At 38.4% G+C, this 22,951-nt stretch overlaps 1 protein-coding gene across 1 annotated transcript in view; it reads left to right on the top strand.

Annotated features, from left to right (window-relative positions):
- The first annotated feature begins 4,248 nt into the window (after nt 1-4,248).
- Nucleotides 4,249-22,951, top strand: part of LOC122779636 (roundabout homolog 1-like) — a 128,735-nt gene continuing 110,032 nt past the window's right edge. Inside the window, exons 1-5 of the mRNA XM_044042179.1 lie at nt 4,249-5,659; nt 7,266-7,340; nt 7,544-7,606; nt 16,169-16,294; nt 17,986-18,060. Of these exons, the coding sequence (XP_043898114.1) occupies nt 16,201-16,294; nt 17,986-18,060 (169 nt within the window). The 5' untranslated portion in view covers nt 4,249-5,659; nt 7,266-7,340; nt 7,544-7,606; nt 16,169-16,200. The remainder of the gene's footprint in view (nt 5,660-7,265; nt 7,341-7,543; nt 7,607-16,168; nt 16,295-17,985; nt 18,061-22,951) is intronic.

The following is a 22,951-nucleotide window of genomic DNA, read 5'->3' as shown; positions in this document are numbered from 1 at the left end:
ATCCATCAACAGGGACCAGACTCTGCCAGACTTGGAACAGGACCTGAACCCAGCTGTGTGTCCCTATTGAGTGACTGGTCCATGGGTCAACCTGTGGACTTCAAACAAGGACAAAGGTCAATCTCCAACAACTACCAGGAGTCTGGTGTATTTAGGGATAGCACTGCTGATCACAACCAGCGAGCTGCATCACAGACCTGTGTTTCAGTCCAGTGACTGTGTCAGATGGAGTCTGCGCTCCGGTGGAAATATGCTGTTAGTTCACTTGTTAGGCCAGCTGTGATTACAACAAATAACTCCACAATCTCACCACAGTATCAGTTAACACAAACCATAAAACAATAATACAATCTTTTCTTCTTTTTTTTTGCATTTTTCTTTGCTAAATTACAAAAGTAACTACTCTTCTTACATCTGCTACACTTGTCCTGTATTTGTAGGAGGATCCATGAACAGGGACCAGGCTTTGCCAAACCTGGAACTGGAGAGAAGACAATGAACAGAGTATCACCTATGGATCTTCTTATTAACCTCAAAAACATTAAGAGGTAACTGGTCGCTGTTATTGGGAGGTCAAGTCATCCTCAGTTTCTCACTGAGTATCGGTCTATGTGGACTGTCCTGCTGGAACTGTGTCCTTCTACAGAGTCTCCTCTGACTCACTGATCCACCTCCACACCTTTGGGACCACATTCACTGAACCTGTTTATCCTGGGTTCTGTGTCTGGTCTGGTTCCTCAGTGTCTCTGTGTTCTCTGTAGGACCTGAAGAGAAGGCATGTTCAATGGTGTGTTGGGTGAGGTTTCACTTTGGTTTTTTTGTTTGAGTCACATAATCCTAATATTGTTCAACACCTTGAGAGGAGCTTCTACAGCTTATCCCTCAACCGTTTTTGGGTTTTGATGTGGACTTGGGCCCCAAAGCAGAAGGTGGATTAGAAGGAAAAAAAGAAGAAGAAGCAGGAGATTTGGTTCCCTAAGCCATGTGCCATGGTAGGGATCAGTACGGTTTGAAATGGTTAAGTCCTGGGTCACACAATCTGCTGACTAAATATTGCCGCTCTAGCTCCACCCTGACCGCTCGGTACCATTTTACTCTGGGACCCCAAGAGAAGGGCGTCAAAGTGGCTGTACCTTACTGTACCAAATCGAACTGTTCCAGTAGGTGGAAACGTGGCTTTAGGCTGCCATGATGGCGGTTCATAGAAACTGAGACACATGACGTCCGGAGCTCTATGGGCAAGAATGCTATAGTGTAGAGTGTAGCCATGAAAGGATGTAACCAGCAAGTCTTGTCTTGCTAACCAGCACAGATTATGATTGCATATTTTGATCAGCACATATAAATATACACTTTATTGCACATCAACAACATGAGGTAATGTCAGAGTTCAGCAAGTTTATGACAATCGTATGATAGGGTAAACATACATTTTTTGTCCTTTTCCATCATGAAAAGCGTTTTCAACTGTTGTCTAAATGGATTTGTGATTTGTGACTTGACAAGGTAATCCCAACTGTGCTAAAGGTTTTTTTTCTGATAATGAGTGGGTGTCAGCATGCATCAATGCCTGAGGTCGCAAGGGAGGGTATGAAAAAAAAAGTTACAGGTCTGTGCTCATGTGTATGGAGATGTAAAACAATGCCTTCATGTTGTTTTTGGACAGCACGGCAATAATAACAATTTTATTTCATTTGGCACTGACATTAATGACTACTTTTCTTCTGGGATTCACTTCTATCAAGGAAAATCTTTACAGATCTTTGTGTGTATGTGTGTGTGTGCCTGAGAGAGAGAAAGAACGGAAGGAAGAGAGAGAGCAGTAAAGATGTTTAAGTGGAGAAAAAAGATTTTTTCCCACATTACGTTTTCCCTCAGTGTCTCCATTCCTTTATCCCTTAATACCCGAGGTTCTGACCTTGACTTTAACCCTAAAATCCCACGTTTTAAAACCCAGTCCTCTTTCTTTTTTTCTTTCTTTCTCTTGTTTGTGTCCTTTCATAGTCATGTCCTCGGAGAGGTCCTGTCTGCACACAGGCCTCTATTACTGATGAAGAGGCAAAGTGATTTCCATGTAAATGGTGTCAGAATGTCATTTTCAAGTGAAGCTGCCGAGAAAATGAATTCCTAAAGACAGAGGAGATTACCAAGGGGGCAGTGACACCTGCATTGCATTCTCTCCGACTTCCACTTCCATAAAAATAGCTTTGTTTGGGCTTGACTGTGTAGTCACTGAAGTGTCACTCAGCCTGACCGAAGACGGCAAAGGGACACAAATATGAAATCTATGGTACTATAAACACTGCACATATGAGTAACACAGTGGATATGTTATTCTGTGACTTCAACATTTGAAATCCTATATTAGAATTGACCTAAACTTATCAAATGAGTCAGCAGTAATCCAGCATCTCATGTGTCCTCTTGGCTTAAAAACACAGATTTTCTCTATGGATTTTGGGAATTATTATGTTGCAATTCATTGAGTGAAATGAGTATTTGACCCCCCATCAAAACATTACTAAGTTCTTGGTGGAGAATCTCTTGTTGGCAAGAACAGAGTTCAGACGTTTCTTGTAGTTGATCACCAGGTTTGCACACATCTCAGAAGGAATTTTCCTCTTTGCAGATCCTCTCCGAATCCTTAAGGTTTCGAGGCTGTCGCTTGGCAACTCGAAGCTTCAGCTCCCTCCACAGATTTTCTATATAATTTAAGTCCAGATGCTGGCTCGGCCTCTCCATGGCCGTAATGTGCTTCATCTTAAGCCACCCCTTTGTTATGCCGGGGCTGTATGTTTTGCTGGAAGACCCATCCACGACCTATTTTATGTTTCATGAGTGAGAGAAGGACTTTGTCACCCAGGATGCGGTGAAGTTGACGTTAGCGGAGAAACACCCCCAAAGCATAATGCTTCCACCTCCACACTTTACAGTGGGGATGATGTTCCTGGGGTCATAGTCTGAATTCTTCTTCCACATCACCACATCGCCTTCTCCCAATCATTCTCTGAATCATTCAGGTGTTCATCTGCAAACTTCAGACGGGCCTGTACATGTGCCTTCATGACTGTGCGCTGCTGGATTTTAATCCATTACGGCGTAGTGTGTTTTCTTGGTGAAAGCTGCCTTGAGATCATTAACAAGCCTCTCCCGTGTAGCCTCACCTTTGTCATGATCATTGATGCCCCACGAGGTGAAATCTTGCGTGGAGCCCCAGACCGATGTTTCTTCCATTTTCTAATTATTGCACCAACAGTTGTCTCCTTCTCACCCAGCTTATTGCCAATGGTCTTGTAGCCCATTCCGGCCTTGTGCAGGTCTACAATCTTGTCCCTGATGTCCTTAGAAATGTATTTAGTCTTACCCATAATGGAGAGGTTAGTGTGACGGGTGTCTTTTATATTATTAAAGTGGGAGGAGTCTGTGGGAGCCAGAATTCTTTATTGTTGGTAGGGGATCAAATACTTATTTCACTCAATGATATTCAAATAAATTTGTATCTTTTTTTAAATATGATTTTCTGGATTTTGTTTTTGATATTCTGCCTCTCACTATTAAAATGAACCTATTCATTTGTTAATTTTATTTCTTAGTGGGCAAACTTAGTGCAGTCAGTGTTGGAAATATGTGTAATGCAGCCTCATAAAACCCAAACTGCCACTTCAATGGTATAAGAAATATGAGGATATATGCATATACTGTACTTCATCATCTTTCATTAATCATTTATGCTATTCAAAGGCAAAAGGTAATGGAAGGAAAAGAAAAAATAATTAACAAAGGATTGCTATGTGTTGTGTAAAAGATTCATTCATTTACCAGATACAAATAAATCCATTTGTGTGCAAATGGGAAAATGTGGTCACTGAACACCTATGATAACACGGTAGATGATGTAGAAGTATCATTCATGGGGCAGGGTTGGAATCATGATAATGGATTTCACAGGAATGATGATTGGCATTAATGATATTTCCATTTGTCAAATATTTGTCATTTGACCTGTTCAGGGTGCCTTTTGCCCTATATCAGCTGGGATTAGCACCAGCGCCCCCGCGACTCTCGTGTGCAGGATAAAGCAATACAACATGGATGGATGGATGGATTTGTAATTTTACCGTTTTACTGTTTTATTTCATACATGGTACATATTGGAATTACTGGAAGATTATAACTATTTGTAAAACATGCTGTCATATAATTCCATGTTTAATTGGTCAGAAGGCATTCATTTACTCGCTCACTGGCCCAGGGTGAAACCCGGGGTACAGTACTTGGACAGGTCACCAGTCCATTACAGGGCCAACATTCAGAGACAAACAAACATTCACTGTCCCATTCACAACTTCAGAGTGTCCAGTATGTGTATGTGTATGTGTTTGGACTGGAGAACTTCAAGAAAACCCACATGCAACTCCACACAGCATGGGGTCTTTTTTGCTGTAAGGCAACAGTGCACTACACCACCATGTGGCCCAGAAGGCAGTGCACGAATATAAATTAACTTACTATAAAACAATATATTTAATTAAGTAATAATGGATGCTGTAAAGGTTTGATAGTGTTACATTTTGTGAATCTGCATACTGAACGTCATTTCTTTTTATTATGCCATGGGTGATTTATGGTCATCACAAAAAGTTGAGAAGCGTTGTTGCTGAAGACGACCACGAGATGATTACGTGTCCGATGTCGCACTCTGCTTCTGTCAGCATGACAGATGGCCACCACATTGACTTGAGGTTAATTCGAAACCACAGTGCTGAGATGCTCGGATGGAGGATGCTGATAAGAGTGCTGCAGATAAGGATGTCGTTGAAAAGAAAATTGTTTTGGGTCACATGCCCTGATGCCCCAGTCTCTATACATTTAGCCAGCTTTTTTTTCTTTTTTTCTTTTAAGTAGAAGAATTGTGGGGGCGAGAATATCTTGTAAGCCAAACCATTATGTGTTCACCTTTTATGAAAGTTTGAATGTTGGTGACCTTTTATGATGTTCACGGTTCTTACAACAAACATTTCCACACCAGGCATGAATCGGGTCCGATTATAACTGAAAATGATTCCATGAAGTACATACAAAAAGGATGTCAGGCTTCTATAAAAAGCACCGTACCATTTGGATGAAGTGAATGTAACACACTTTATTCCCGAAAAGCATGTGTTAATTTCCCTAATTTGTCTAATCCACTGAGGCCAATACATTGCTGCATTATGGCAGATTAAAATGAAAGAGTAGCTGTGGAGCAATGTTGCAGAGCAGTACTTTTTTTTATATACTAACACAATTACACAGACAAAAAAGATGTATCAATCTGCCAGTCTATTCTACATTCAGTAAATCATTTCTAGGATGTCACAGGCTTTACCTGTGATAATTCACATTGTGTTTTCTTGAGAAACTAGGTGTGTGTGATTTATACAGTTAAATGTAGTATTTACACAAGAACATACTGCTACCTCACCAGCAACTGTACTGTTTTACATTACTGCTGTATCACCAGCTTTTTCCTTGTGGCACAGATTTGATCTGATATTTTTTACACCGTATGCCCTTCCTGACACAACCCAATACCAGTGATCCAGGGGATTAAGAGTCACTAGACTGCTCAGAGGGACCCCAGCCCTTGATTCAAACCAGAAAATCCTCCACTGTGAAGGTACAATAAAAAATGCTATTTATGGAGGCTAACAAGGCTACATTTACATTGACTTATGCAGAATAACTATGAAGTTAAAGCCTCTAAATCCTTAAACCCCTGTTTGCAGGTGTTAATCTCTAGTTAATGATATTTGTTGATCCAGGTGCAAATTCTTTGTGTAAAGTATTGTTAAAATATACATGATGTGATAGAAATTGGTGTATTTACTGCCCTCTTTGGTCAAACAACAGCTACTGCATTCAAGTTTTGCCATTTGCTTTTTTGAACACTTTTACATTACATTACATTACATGTCATTTAGCAGACGCTTTTATCCAAAGCGACTTACAAAAGTGCATTTAAACATTTGGGTACAAATAAGAGCTAGAAGTAAGTAAGAGCTTCAAGTAGATCAAACTATGAAGTGCTAGTCATAAGTGCGATGTACAAGTTTTTTTTTTTGTCGTCTTAGTTGAGGTAGAGTCGGAAGAAATGTGTTTTTAGTCGGCGGCGGTGTTTTTAGTCACTGGCTCTTTCATCAACAAGGCTCGTTATCCTAGAACGCCCTTTTTCTCTCCACCGCTTGTGAGCGATAGAGAGATTTAAGATTGAACTAGCAGACCGTGCACATATCCCCACTCTCCCTCCCTCCTCCTCTACCCCACTCAGCTCTCAGCCCACTTCTTGGCATTTTTCAAAATAATGCAGTGGGCAGAGTTAAGTAGTTGAGTATGACACAATTATTTATAGTAAATGTACACGCAGTCATTTCTATTCTATTCTATTCTATTCTATTGTAGCAGTAGATAGTGGGAGACACGTGCTGAGTTTTACAGATATTCAGGTCAGGTGGCGTGGAGATACTAAAATTTCTATTTGTTTGTCATTGCTATCTCTGTGATGAATTGGGTGTTTTCTCACCATCTCCACTCTCTGAAAAGAAAGAGGCAGGGAAGAAAAGAAGGGCGAGAACAATTTCAGTTTCACTCAATGGAAGCGAGAGAGGCAGAATGTTTTTTGCTGCAGGTAAATGTGGATCCTGTGGGATATCCTCACTGCAGATTGTGAACCATTTTCCACACATTGCAACAACACAGTGTTGCAGGAAGATTTAGCTGTGGTGATTCATGGAGAAAAAAAGGTCTTATCTGTGCAATCTTATTCCTGCATACTAATGCGTATATACATAATTGATTTTTCTGTCCGAAAAGTATGTAAAATGTCAATCATCATTCTCCAAACATCACACTGACAATCTCATTTTGTCCACACATCAATAATATTCAGTGAATTGTCATGAAAGCGCAAAGAAACCAGAACATATTCACAAAAGAACTGTAAAAACTATCAAATACTTGGCAATTATTTTAGTATTTGACTTATAATCAATTACACACCACATCACCAAACATATTATACATAATTAAATATACCTAAATATAATGCAGAAGACTTCATTGACGGTTGTCCTGAAAAAAAACACATTTCTTTTCATTATTTTTAGTCTGAAAATGCACATATGTATATATATGTATGTGTGTATATATATATATATATATAGTATACATATATAGTATACATATATAATTTTATTGTTGGAATTCAGCATTTTCTGATTTTCCAGGTTCACTCTATGGGAGTAAATTGTCTGCGTACTGCTTTAGGACCCTGAGGATGTTGGACTTAGGTTGCTGCAGAGGTAGGTTTGTGATTTGTATGCACCCCATCTGATAGTGTCTCCTGGATCTCAGATGGATTATTTAGGCTTTTCCTTCAGCATAGGCTCCTTCTTTTGATTTTTTCTGCCTTTAATTTGATCGTTTGTTTTTTTTCTTCTGGTTCTACAACATAATATTGTTTTTTTTCTCTTTCTCTCTGCTCTCATTGTTGGCTACCATGAAGGGGCTGAGATTTGGTTTTGCCAGAGAACATGGAGCAGTAAAACTGGATAAATAACCTGGAGGGGTAAGTTGTAAAGTTTGATGCGTTCATATTAGTGAGACTTGGTTTGAAATGTCACTGCTATGAGTGCACATGCTTCTGCTGCCGGTGGCTACAGAGGGAACTCAATCCCTTCCCCATTGATTCATATGGAAGCAGATGCTGTCCACGTGCTGTGGTGCTGAAAGTTATCACACATTACCATGAATTGTATTTCTATTCTGATTTTGCCAAACAAGCAATAAGCACTTGGCACACCTCTAATTCTTTACTCCTATTGAAGCGACTTTAAAAGCCTGCTAATAGACTATTAAATCTTTTTTTTATTTGTTTTTTATCTATAACGTATTTACATATTAACGTAGTTACATACTGAAGTAATCTGGATAAATGCTCCGTCAGTTATCACTCTGATTGATTTAAATAACAGTAATATAATATGGCAACATCATATTATTATAACTATATGCTAATAATCTGTAATATAAACTATAATTATTATTATTTTTTAATATATCTGAGTGTGAATTTTACTTGTTATTCATCTTTCACTTTAACCCTAGCCCTTTTTTTTTTACCCCATTACTACTACTACACAACCTATAGGCTAATTTTTTTTTTTCATTTTGAACAACTATATAAACACATCTGTGCAAAAAGTACGACACAAAGGAAGACGAAAAAAAAAATGCATTTTGTGAAGCGTGAAGATGTGACCGATAAACATACTCCAAGGATGTCCATGTAAGGAGTTGTGTATGATTCCCAAGGCAAATCTGTTAGGATTAATTTGCTGTTGGTTCTGACAATCCATCAGTGATTTTGAAACTCCAGAGGGATTAATGGACTGTGAAAATTCCATTCAAACAATTCCAAATTTATCTTAAATATACTCACTCATAGGTATATACTCACCTACTCAACTACATGCTTAAGTCCATAGTGTCTTAAAAATATTCCACTTATTTTGCCATTAGACAGCCTTTTATGACTCTTGAAAATAACTTGAAAAGTTTGTAAAACGCACACTCTCCCACACCAAAGTCCACAGAGAAAAACTGCATTTTAGCTTGTGGAGACACAGGAGCTGCTTGTCTACTGCTGCCTCCTTTGGTAGGTGTGTGCCAATATTATGTAAATCCCATATCTGTGGGCATCACAGTCCATGTCTCAGGCCGATCTTCAGCTACAACAGTTGGTGGTGAAGGCAAAGTTGAGTCAGAGTCAGTATCTCATACAACCACACTTCAAAAAGCGTGAACTTAATGCCTTTCACTTTATTCATACTGCAAATCATCAACATGTTCTTTCTACCTCTTAAAGAAGAACTTTGCAAGTCTGGTCACTTTTTTGCCTTTATCTCTATGGAGCGCCCCCTACAGGAGTAAATATTTTCACAACACCACCATAAACATCCACCCATCCATTGTCTACCACTTCACCCTCACTGTTGTAAACCCCCCACTGTTGTTTTCTCCATTTTTATAGCCTAGTGAATGTGAGATTATTATTTTATTCTATTTTTTTAAAATATATATGATACTGACATCCATCTTGTAAGGCCACTGCTCCTTGTGGCTGATCCATGGAATCATTTTTTACTCTTCAGTATGGTTTTGTCTCTCCCACATCGTCGACTCAGCCATCAGTGACTTGTTACTGCAGACATCGCCTCTCATACTTTTAATATCCTTTGTCTTGCTCTGACGGCTCCCTTTAAAGAGTGGCAGTGATGAAAGCCTGTGCTTCCCTCCACCATCCATCCATTTCCCCAAAAGACAAAGCCATATGTCAGCGCTAACTGCCAGGTGTTGATAAGAACTCAGGAGTCAGTCAGGGGCCTGGTGTGATGCTACAGTATGTGCCTGTACTTGATTGGCATGTCTTTTATGCAGGTGGTTTGTGCGTGTGTGTGTATCAAATATCTGTCTGTCTCAACAGCACAATCCTCTTCCTCCACACACACCTCCCGCTGTGGCCTTGATTTAGACTCAGATCCTGTGCAGAATATAGTCAGTGAATCATACTTCCTGGTTGTACACTGTGTCCATGGGGTGTCGTTCAACAGAACCTCTGACACAGGGTTAGGTTAGTCAACAATATTCATATTCAGACTTAAATAGCCGAGAAAATATTACATGTTTAGCTCTCTGCCATAAAATATACACATGTATTATACACATCAATGATATACAAATCCACAGTACAGATATGGAGTAGGTGCAGGCCCTGATTTAGATCTAAAATCTGAATGATGTGTATTATATGCAAATCCTATTTCAGATAGCTACACCTTAAAGGTCCAGTGTGTAAGATTGCATTTAAGTTAAAACTCGGTAGTCAGAACTCACCGCGTTAAAAGAGAGAAGTTGGAAAAAACCACGGATGCCAACGTATCCTATGTTTCCAGTACGATTTGGTCACAACCTCTACATGGTTTGGTGCACACAAACAGCTTAACAACAAGTCCATGTGTAGAAATCAAAGAGTACATGTGTACAACAGATTTACGGTGAAACAAATACGACAGGAGTACTAATCACAGTAAGAAGCAGTGTTCGTGTGGCAGCCATTATGGAATCTTAACTCTAGGTATGTGAGGTTGGTCCGAGTTTCCGACCAACAGTTCGTAAATGTTTATTTCAGCATTTACTGATGTTATTGTGTATGCCAGAGCAGGGGCGGGTGGAGTCAAGAATCTTTTCTCCTGTCAAACTGCTGAGTGACCGGGTTTTTTGATCAGTAGAATGCACTTCTGAATCTTTTCTGGGACATTTCTCTCTGTTTTCAGTCATACTTTAACCTGTTTGCAGTCGTCTCGCTTTACTCGCTCAATGTTGCTTTTGCCTCCATCTGTCTTGACATAAAACAAGTCACAGGGTGCTGCACAGGAATGTTGCCAGGCGACAGGAGAGCTCACTGCTATACCGATCAACACTGTGTGAATACATTTGACAATGATTTGAATGTAACATTGTTGTATATTTAAAGGTTATGCACTAAAATATCATTTTCTATCACAATAAAAGTGTGACTTTAGCGTATTTTAGACAAATAATGTCTTGAGGGTCGGGCACTTTTGTGAAATAAAATAATGTTTATGGTAAAGAGATGTAATGTCGTGGAGAGTGACACTGATGCCACAGGTGCATTGAAATATGTCTGTCTTGCCTCTTGTTGCAGTTTGCTCCCAAAGTAAATACATCCATTAACTTTGATTACCATTCCTTGGCCCTTCTGACATGGTTCACTTAGCATGAAGTATTGCACTGCACGTGTTTGTCTCTATACGAGTACAGAGGATTACAAGGGAGGAAATATGAGTGGGAGAGATGCTGAGAGCTGATTCTGTTCATGCTCCACTGCTTTCCACAGTATGTGATCTGTCTGCTGTGGTATAGGCAGAGTCCCTGCTCTGGCATATTGACACTATGTTAGATGGTAAGCTGTGATTATTCCCCAGTTGACAGAAGAAGGAAGGTGGAAGCAGCAGTCCTGTCTTCTTTGGTCTCCACACTCTCCTCCTTATTAGAATAGAGTCCGCGCAGACGAGTTTAACAGATATTTTACCGTTGTGTCTTTTAGTGAGGCATGAACATTTCCTTTCACAGTTATTCTAACTGTGATTCATATTATTATTGCTGTAATTGTAAATTACCCATTAAGATACAGTATATATATCATTTCTTTAATTTATTTTTTTACCTTTTACCCATATTCTTAGCTTCCAGAAAAGGCATCTTCCCTGTACAGATGTTTAAAAAGTCACCTTGTCGACAAGATGAAGGCTCCTCCTTGTGGCACTTCAAACATAAAGCACTAAGACTGCATGTTGGTGAGATAACACAGGATTTTGAAGTTACTCGTGTAAAATATTAACATTGTTCAGACTGAACAATAGTGGTAATGGAAATTTACCATGATCAAGTTATTGTGTGTCATTTTACCCTTTAATTCATTTCACAGGTAGAACCTACGATACAAAACAACATGCTTATAAACTGTCCATACAGTGATGTAACAAGTTGCAAAGTAACATTATTCTTTTTTTGTACCAAACCAAAATATAATGTATATAAAATACAACTTCGTATGCATTACTTTTAATGACCTACTATGATTAATCTGCAGTTCTTCAAAGGCCCACCAGTCGGCAGTGGCCCACAGAATTGCTGATGACACAAATGATGAGCACACATTGGCCTCATACTAATCTTTATATTGTGATTCCTGACATCATTTTCAGTTATTTTATACCACTAGACCACTCCTACTGCTCTTTTCATTTCAGATTGTATATGCTAATGTGAAAGTAACACTCCTCTGCTGGTGTAACATTTTACACGTATATTTTCACTCCAATAATTCCCTCACTTCCCATATTTATGAATTACATCCTGGTTTCATTAAAGTTCCTGGCTCTAAACCTATTTTCTGCCAGTCGCTGTATCCCACATAAGATGTGTATACATATACATACATATATACATATACATACATATATATGTATATATATATATATATATATATATATATATATATAAAAACTATATAAGCAATGCAATGTTATATTAAAACGTTGACCTACCCACATTTAATATTCAGCATATGCCACAAAATGCAATCTTCCTCACTCATTATGTCGGTAATATATCCACATGAAGGGTTTTGTAGGAGCAGATTTCAATATGAACGCTCTTCATATTGAACACTGTGGAATAGTATTGGCTTTGTCTTTCATCGCTCTGGAAACGTCAGCATTTTTACTACAACAGTAAGAGCGCTGTGAGCTCAGCGGGAGAAGCTAATTCACTCACAAGTCATATCACAATAGTGCTCCAGATTTTTTTTATCTGCGGAAATACAAAGAAACATTTATCTTTACACATGCGACGACTTGTAACATTTACAACATACAGTACATTTACAAAAATCAAACAGTTCTATGTGCGCGACTAATTTACTATGTATCACGACACAGTAAATCTATTATAAATTCCATTATATTAATGGAAAAAGAGGTCGTTCTGATAACAATGCTCACGGTGTATTTTGTACCGTGTTGCCAAATTCACTTCATTTGCAACAGTTGTGTGCTAATTGTAATTAGCATTAAGGTAATTAGTATGAAATGCATTTTATCTGAGGCAGCTTAATGGTAAAAACATTCATTTTGCAGAAATGGACACATGTTGACCTGATAGTGGATCTGGAATGACTTTGATCCACAGGTCTCTCATTACATGCTTTTGTTGACATATTATGTGAGACCATCTCTGCTGATGTATTCATGTTTTATTACATTCTAAGAATGGTTTTCCTTATTTAAATTTGTTAGCAGTTGTTGGGCTGGAGTAGCTATTAACTATCCCACTGAAAGGACTTGTATCCAGAGCAGTTGCAGTGAAACAGCACAGAAATGTTGTGAGGTGTGCTGGCAGAGAAAAACCCAAACGCATGACAGAGGCAGAAGTCCGTTCAAAGGTTTACTTGATCAACAAGCAGACAGGAGTCAAACATACCAGGGAGTCATTCCAACAAGGCAAACAAATCCAATAAACAGCAGGCAAGAATCCAGAGGTCAGACCAGGTAGACCATAGAACTAGAAATGCAGGAGATGCATGCCAAAAACACAATTTGGCAGAGGGTAGGTGATAATGTGCTGGTATACAGGGGAACTCATGAGCTGCAGGTGAGGAGAAGGGGCGTGGACCAACAGGTGAAGGGAATGAGCTGATAGGAGGGCAGGATCTGAAATGAGATGAGAGCTAGTGATGAGGCATAAAAACAAAACTAAGTATTGTGAACTTAATATTAGCTGTAAGAAGATTTTTTAACAGATATTTTACTGTCGTGTCTTTTAGTGAGGCATGAACATTTCCTTTCACAGTTATTCTGACCAGAATAACTGCGATTCATATTATTATTGCTGTAATTGTAACTTACCCATTATTATACAGTATATATATAATTTAAAAAAAAATTTTTTTTACCTTATACCCATATTCTTAGCTTCTAGAAAAGGCATCTTCCCTGCACAGATGTTTAAAAAGTCACCCTGTCGACAAGATGAAGGCTCCTCCCTCTGGCACTTCAAAAATAAACCACTAAGACTGCATGTTGGCGAGATAACACAGGATTTTGAAGTCACGCGTGTACAATATTAACGTTGTTCAGATTGTACAATAGTGGTAATGGAACTTTACCATGATCAAGTTATTGTGTGTCAATTCAATTGGGAAACACTGCTTGAAAAAGTACACCAAGATGTGTGAATCAGAACTAATGCTAATTCTACTGCTAAAATTAAAAAGCCACCCACCCTTGCTCTGCTGCAGTATACATACAGGTGCTCCCTTATTCAGGTCTGATAGTTTTGATGGTTTCTGTTCATGAACAAAGGTTACACACTGTAAGCTTTAAATTGTGTGCCCATTCATTTCGTTGATCATTTCGAACTTGCGATGTTGTTAGTAAGAGATTTGTTTTCGAACATCATTGCAGTTTATTCTACCATCAGTGTCTGTAACGCAGTTCATAGAAATCGATCCAATAGACTGAAGGACTCATATTCCATAGGGATCATGAACATCTGTGAAGAACTCTATCCAAAAGCCCTTGAGATATTTACAGTGACATGCTAACCAGTGAACTATTCATCAAACATAATCAAGCTGTAGAAACTGTAGAAAATGTAGCGTCTTTGATTTTTGATTATTTTTTTACAAAACACACAACATATCACTTTCTTGTAGCTTAAACCAATTGTGGAAACAATGAAAGCCCTACCCTTCTCATAACTGTGTGCACACAGTACATTCACTTTGTGCCGTTTTGGCAGAAGGACAGCGTTGGCTGAATGTGGCCGTGCATTTCTCAGAACAATTAAAGTGGCACATCGAGTCAGTGGCCACGGGGTGCCAACAGACATCGCAGGAATCTGGCTGTCCATCAGACAGCTCGGATGAGTTCGCTGCAAATCTGTTTGTACCACAGATGGCTGATCAGTAGAACTGACTTCCTATTTCTCTCGCCATGGCGCTGTCACCGTGTCTCGTCACCACTCCCACTTGAGAACGCGGGTGTTCTGCTTACAATTGTTTGTGGAATTTGAGTTGTTGCCGCAGAAGTGCAGCAGGTAAATGTGAACTTGTTTTAACATGGTTTATGTATGTGATTTTGATGAGGGAACTGGAACACAGAGCATACACACACACCGCGGTTTACAGATGTACTGTAGCGTCTTGGGATATTTCAGAAATGGATTGTGGATTGGGTCCGGCCGAAACAAACGGTGTCAGAGTTTGGCAGGATGCTGAAAGGAAAGTCCATCTGTCTGCTCTGCCTCTTTGTGGTGGAATTTCACACAGTAACATGGCTGCACACGCGCTCACCAGCAGCTTTATCGCCATGATGCCACTGGGAAAATCTGTGTGAAGGAAACAATAATTACACATCTCCTTGAAGTGTAAATGAGAATCGTTTACGACGAGACGGCTTAAAGCTGCAGTATGTGACTTTTTCGTGCTATTGTTTTTTTTGTCGTCTTCATGAAAAGAAACGACGCAACATTATTTGTATGTTGTGTATCTACATTTGAAAACAAGCTCTGGGTAGTAATACTATCATACCTAACCGAGACAAAACTCTAATACTTTTGATAGCATGCTATCCAGTTAGCCTGCCAGGCCTTCCTTGTAACTTCCTGTTACAGAGTCATTGTCGCAGCCACTCCAAGTTTCATTATACTCCCTTGAACTTAAGCCACCGTTGAGCTTACAACAGTGGCTGAAGTTCTTGGCAAGCAACGATCGCTGCCTCCCACTCCCGACAACATACCAGCCGACTAAATGGACCTGTGGCACCGTCCATGGATCTTGGCAACCATGCTGATTCACTGAAAAGTGCAAAACTGCAGCTTCTTCTTCTTTAACCACATTTCTTGGCAACATGATAGAAGAGTGTACATTTGGACTGCAATGATTAATCATTCTTAATATATCCGTTATATATTGGTTATATATATATATACAGTATATAGATCAGTGGCTGCTGGTGATGTTTTCATGAAAAGAGGAAAAAAGCACCTACACGAATCAAAAGAAAAAACAGCTGACGCAGATTGAAGTGGTGGGTGATCGACCTAATGCTTTGAGAGAGAGAGAGACACACACACACACACACACACACACACACAGGGGGAGAGAGAGACACGGAGAGTTGTCTCTTGCTGTGGCAGTATGGTGTTGTTTCAAACTAGTTTGACGTCCTCAAAAGTTTATAAAGACTTGATTGACTCCGTTATCACGGGTCTCATCTGCTGTGGTGCTCTTTGGGCGCAAATGTCTGTGTTTGGGGGCGGGGTCTAGTACAGCTAGTGCAGCACGAGAGTCTATGGTGACGATTGTTCCAACCCCAAAGGAGCAGGAAATATGTCACTTGACTGTGAGAACATCTTTCAACTGCGTTTTAATGCAGGTCACACACGGCATATGTATAATGTGTAGGTCATTTGTTATACGCATGATCTTTATCTCCATTCCAGCTTAATGTCCTGATGTGTTTTTCTCTCTCCTCTCATTCAGGTTTATTCAGACACTCTGAACCATTTGGGACCATGAAGGCTGAACACTCGCCTCTCATGTTCCTTCTCATCAGCCTGTTGTACGTCAGCCAGGTGCAGCACAGCCACACTATGGACATGTCATCAGGTGAGAAGCCGTTGTGTGGGTGAAGGAAGTGATCCCATCTAAATATCAGCACCAAGTACAGGTGAAGGTATACTATCCTCTTGTGGCTGAGGAGTTAAAGGCATAGGTTATTTTTTGGAGGGTAAAACTAAGGTGCTGATATACAGTCAGGTTTGTCTGCCATAGGCACATTCCTGGCTTGGGGACATGGACACATTGAAAAACACAACTGCCAATAGGGATATAAATCTATATACTGATGTTTTTCATAATTTAGTGTTTAATGATTTCGTAATACTGAATGTATTGAATTTTTTCACATTGCAGGGGATCAAGATTAATCCTGCGGGACAGTTTTCATATCCACAGGCAACTGGTATTTTTATAAATTATATATTCACTCAGTTTCTCAGCTAAACGCAGGGGGAGGGACTTACAGTCAGTTACAACTTCACTTATATGCATCGCTGCACACTCTGCACACATACGTATCTCTTTGAGTTGCTTTTTTTTTCAAAGTGGTTTAATTTCAATTTAAACATCAAATTGAACACATTAATACGGAAGTTAAAAAATCAAACCGCATCAGAGGAAAAATTACTTTATTCATCTGCTCAGGGAATCTCCAGTATACAGTAGCTCATTCAAAATTAACAACTTCAACTACTACTACTGCCACTACTAGAATACACCAATAATAACATCAATAATAATAATGTATATCCCCAGACAAACATCACATATAGACATTATTTTAACATTAAACAACAAATGATTACATAAGTAAAATAATTATATTGTATAATCAATAATAAAACTATTAATTATATTAATAATACATGTTTTATTAGGTAAAATGTCTAAATCAACAACAACATAAACGTTTATTGACTTCCTCAGTTCATGTTCCTCTGACATGATAGAGTAGTGGCACCCTCTAGTGGTACATTTCATCTTTTCTACGGCCAGACCTACTGAACATAATTATGCTATTATTTAATTCAGGAAAAGAGGGGACAGAGCATTGTTTTTAAAGACCATGAGAATGATACATGTAAAGCTATTTTATTTCCATATCTACTCAGCTATAGTGTGACATTGGTGCTGCATTAAATCCTGTTTCTGCTTACACTGAAATAATATTCCTCCTGTGCGGACAGGAAGGTTCTCATGTCCTTCACCTTCTGTCTGACTTATATACTGAGCCTCCAAAGCAATATTTCCACTGCAAGGTTACCCGTTTGAATTAATATATTCAGAAAACGATCAAACAAACTTCAGCTTGATGACTCATCATCTAAATTGCAATGTCGTTATTTATTTATTTTATTTTTTTTTTAAACACGGCTAGAAGAAGCTTGTGAAACTGCTTTGTTAGCACTAGAGCATAAGAACAGACAAATGATTATAACCACTAATGACATAGTGACTGTGCAACACATTTAACATACTGTATATTGAGTTAATACCATTTGTATTCAATTTAATTTCATTTAATAAAATTAAGAATTTTTTGTTTTCTTATTTTAATGTGTCACTCAAATTCTTAGCTAACTGAATACAAACTCCCAAACTATCTAAGACTGTTTTTTGTATCTGTCCACTGCTGACACTGAACACATTTGTTAAAACTAATATACTATAAATGTAAGTGAAAAAAGGATTTGACTACTATTTGAAAGGATATTGTATTGTTGTTCTCATACAAACAGATAAACAAGGAGCAAACAATGAGCTCATCACCCAAACACCTGCATCTGGACAAGACAACAGCCTTGGATACAAAGGTACGGTTCATTTGATGACTGACTGATGTGCATCATGTTTTTAAAAGCCACAGTTATTTGTTGTACACTTGTCAAAACGGTTCTAGATAAATCTCTGCACTAAGCCTCAACAAAGTCGGCAGTCAAGTAAAGTGGTGCTGCAGTTTGTGCTGATTCTGTATTTGTCCTCTGAAAGACAAGATATTGAATCCAATTCCCAGGAAGAGGACCGTGTCTCTGTTTGCTGACAAAGACTCTAATGCTACTTAACACCAGTTCAGCAGCTGGAGAACTCAAATGCCGTGTCCAAAGCCAATACACTTCAATAACCTCTGCCTTTTACTTGGAGTTTGAACGATAAGGGCTCTGACATAGGGATGTGTTGAGGAGGAACAAAGCTTTAAGTGTAAGCTTTTCTCTCCCTGCGGACTCCCTTGGTGTGGAGATTACAAAACCTGCAGCACGTTGAAATAATAGGTTTGGCCTTTTATGTTTTAATGCACAGCTTATTATGCATTTTCCCCAGTCTTTAAAGAGGTTTTTTGACGTGTGGTTGTATGAGGTACTGACACAACACACTGCTGTGATTGTTCCCTCTGCTACAGAGACCAGCATCTTTAGCTCTTTTTAGACATCCTTTTCTGACTGGAAAATTAAGTTTGTAATCTGTTCACACTTAATCGCCAACTACTGCTGCCTTGTTTTTGGTCAGTTTGTGTCACCTTACTAAATCAGAGTGAAGGACTATAAGCACGGAAGTCATTTTTTTTAAAACAGAAGTGGATCAACATGTGAAATTGCTGATTTTTGTCTTTGGAGTTTGGTGCAGGAGAATGAGCGACTTACAAACAATACTTCAGTTTCCAGGTGTGTTAGAGCTGTGTCAGTACCTCATACAACCACATTTTAAAAAAACCTAAACGACAAGATTAATTGCTTCAATCTGATGCAGCTCACTGTATAGACATACTCAGGTAAAAGTCTGATTCTCTCTCGATGATTTTTTTTTTTTCATATCTAAAATCTCGGGCCAGGGGAAGAAAGATGACAGTGTCATTGTGAGAAGTTGTAAGGAAGTGGTGACAGCTAATATGACCAAACACACGACTGTCACTTTGCCAATTTGGGGAAAGCTCAGGAAGAATGGAGTCAGGGTGGTTGTATACGCTCTTGCCCCGATGTGTTATGGAGGGTGAATGTGACAGGCGAAGATATATCCACAATAGGGCGAATTGATGGAGCCAAAGAGCTGTCACAAACAGTGGTTTTTATGTGGTCCATAGCTTCAATTCTTGAAAATTGAACTAGAGTTGTAATTTCTCCAAGAAAATTGTGTTTTTACTTGTAGAAACTTGTTTGACCATCCACTTTGAAGAATGAAGCGGGTTTCCACTGACTGACCTCACTGCTTCTTTGTCTATTCTTCTTCTATTTTAATTTGGACAATAAGTACATAGTAATAGGGATGCATAGAGATTAGAAATGCAGTTAAAGTGGCTCCAGTTTTTGTGTTTCCACTGTAATGTTGACTGTTGGCTAGTTTGTGGCTCCTTGAATGATCTTATCTGTTATGTTGCCTCCTTACACGTGTTATATTTATGACACAATACAGACATTTGGCCTTGGATAGTTCCATATTAAAGGGACCTTGCTGTTATTGTTTTTTTTTTTGCAATCTGTTCTAAATATAAACAAAAGGAATTATAGGAACTCCCACTTTCATTTAACGGTAGGCCTATTAAACATCTGAATGAGTGTATAGTTAGTTAAATGAATGAATAAATATGAATGAATAATGAGTCGGTGCCCTTTTTTCACTTGAGCCCCTGAAATATTTGTGCACACCACTGGCTGAGTCCCAGTGTTAGTCCATGGAGATTCCAAGTTATTTATATTTGGCTTTGTGGATTTTATTTCTTCTCTCCTGGCTCAGAAGCTTCCAGAGAACCACTTTATTAATAATGATAAAATAAAAAAATAAAAAAACATATCAGTGCTTGGCAGTGTCTCCTTGAATTCTTGCCATTTTATGCATTTTGCTGCCATGAAGACGTGAATATTTTTGTGACCATTTTCCACCATCTGTTCCTGGAAATATTTGGTGTTGGAGATGCTTTGGGCTTTAACCAACTGTGAAAAGTGTGATTTTTTTTGTCTTTTTTAAACAAACCCTGCACATATAGCCACAAGCACTGCATCTGTTGTTATTTGAAAGCCTGGTGTGAATAAAGCACCAGGCCTTGCTGAACCCCATCATCCCCTTTAACCTTAATTTGTTTAAGCTCTCTGTTCACAGCTGCCCGCTTATTCCCAAGAGCAATATGATTTTAGACTAATTATGTAGACATTTCATGACCAGGAACATATTGTCCTCCACAGTATTACCGTGCTGTTTTGCAGTCAGTCAGGTTTAACCAACTGGGCTCTGTCATACGGTCGTATAGTGAGAATAACAGAGCCACAGTGAGGAATAAAAATAAATCTACCTCGAGCAAGCTACAAATGTGTGTGAAACTGAATAATCTGATCTCATTGGGCACATATGTGTAAATGATTTGGAGGCAGAGACATTTAGCAGTAGAGGTTTTGTGAAATCTATACTTGCATCCAAGTCATACCTCTGCCGGTAAAGTAACCTGCCTCTTACGTAATATTCTGTTTAAATGCCTCTCGCTAATAATGATTCCTTGCAATGCCAGGCTTTTGAATAGAATATCTTTGTAATTCATTCCCAATCACTCTATCTCTGTCCATCCCAAAGCTTCAGCCCTCTTCTGTTTATAATACTACATTATAACTATTTTGTGGGATCGAATTAGCATTTCTTGGCACAAGTTTATTTCCAATGTCATGTCTGGGGCTCCGTAAGTATGTTATATGATTGATTTGGTTTTTGTCCTGTTTTCTGTCTTGGCCGAGACACTCTTTCCGTGACTTTGATTTCCGGTGTATACTCCCAAAACAGATTTTATTCTCACTGTTTTTAAAGAAGAATCGTGGCACAGCTGTACAAGTGCAGAAGAGAGTAGAGAAACTGGACAAAATCAAGACAAATACAAGAGAGAAATGAGAGGGGTGGAGAGGAATCAAAGAAATAGAGTGCATATTTGACAAAGGCAGTAATGTGCTTGTGATGAGACGGTAATTCTCTGTACTTTACTGCTTGTTTACAAACTGTCATGGCTCTGCTTGGGTCCACTAAGACTGATAAAGGACAGGATAGGGGGGGCAATCACAGCTGTGTAAGTAAACGTTGTTACAGAGGGTTTTCAACAATATGGACACAGATGCAGGGCCGCAGTATACAGCAAAAGCGACATAAAACATATTCCAAATGTAGAAGGGAAGGGTATTTAACAGTGAAAATGTAAACACGAGGACTGGGAACGGGAAAATGTCAGTGAAAAGATGACACACTATAGGAAGAAACTACAAAATAAAAGTATTTTTAGGTTTTATTTTGAGTAACTGTTATTGCAGGGACATTGATTTTACAATTTTGTTTTTACATTACTCCAAGTTTGCTTTAAATGAAACGTGATGTCAAGCTCTTTTAACGAACTCTGAGAGCTTTGAGGGGATTTAATGACAATGAACCAATTTGCAAAGCGACCGAAAACCACTGAAGATCTTGAAAACATATTTCACAATAAAAGCATAATTCACAATAATAGCACACACATTGAAACATTTCTAATAAAGACATAAGTTAGCTACTATACTATTACTACCACTACTATCACTACCAGTAATAATAATAAAACACGGTGGCCTACTACAAGCATGTGCTTCCGCCCTGCAGCCAGCAGGGGGAGTGCTGACACACTCAGAATGTAGAAGTCATATCTAGGACTTGGCCAGTGATACAACAGTGCACTTCAGGGTGGATTCATTTTTCCTCAGTCCATTCTATTTAATGTGAGCACAATATCTCTATCATACGATAATGGATGTGATTATTACTTTAGCATATTTAATATCAGGACATGATATGTTTGATAATTATTTTCTAATAGACTTAAAATGTAGACGGCTTGTCTTAATTTCCCAGTGGTGCATTGAGAGGTCACAGGAGGAAAAACCTTGATCGATATCTTTACCCCTCATGGAAATAAGATCTCACAGTGCTGCTGCTGGTGGTTTCCTCTACATATAGATCTACATGCCTCTATGTATATATATATATATATATATATATATATATATATATATATATGTGTATATATATATATATATATATATATATATATATATATATATATATGTGTATATATATATATATATATATATGTGTATATATACATATATGTATATATATATATGTGTACATATATATTCTCCCTATACAAGCAGCTTCAAATTTTAATAAGGACACATGGGAAGTACACACCTTGATGGGAGGATAAAAATAGTATGAACCATTAAGTGAGGTCACATAATATCCAGTATTAACTCAAGACACACAGGAACCTGCATTTCTCCAATAGTTCCAGGATTTAACGGGGGTTTCACTGCAATACAATATTTATAAAGGAAAATGCCACTACATCTCAGAAATATATGACACAGCTGTGAAGTTAAATGTATGAAGAACAGTATTTATACAGGAAGATACTGAAAAGTAAAAAAAAAAGAAATAGTGCTAAATCACAGCATCATATGACACAATTGTGAAGTTACAGCGGAAAAAGGTTATTTATATTGGAAAATACTGTCATTTACAGAAAAAATACAGTATTTCTAAGTGAAATACTGTTAAATTGCAATAAAAAAACACAAAGTTGAAGTACAATAAACTCAGAAAAGTCTCGTAGAAAATACAGTACATGCTGCTAAATCACAGTAACATGTGACATAACAGTAAAGTTGCAGTGCAAAAAGTATTTATTTTTGGACAATTGTTGTTGTCATT

This window comes from Solea senegalensis, linkage group LG13, assembly GCF_019176455.1.
Source record: "Solea senegalensis isolate Sse05_10M linkage group LG13, IFAPA_SoseM_1, whole genome shotgun sequence".
NCBI lineage: Eukaryota > Metazoa > Chordata > Actinopteri > Pleuronectiformes > Soleidae > Solea > Solea senegalensis.
This window is presented reverse-complemented; position numbering and strand designations above follow the sequence as displayed.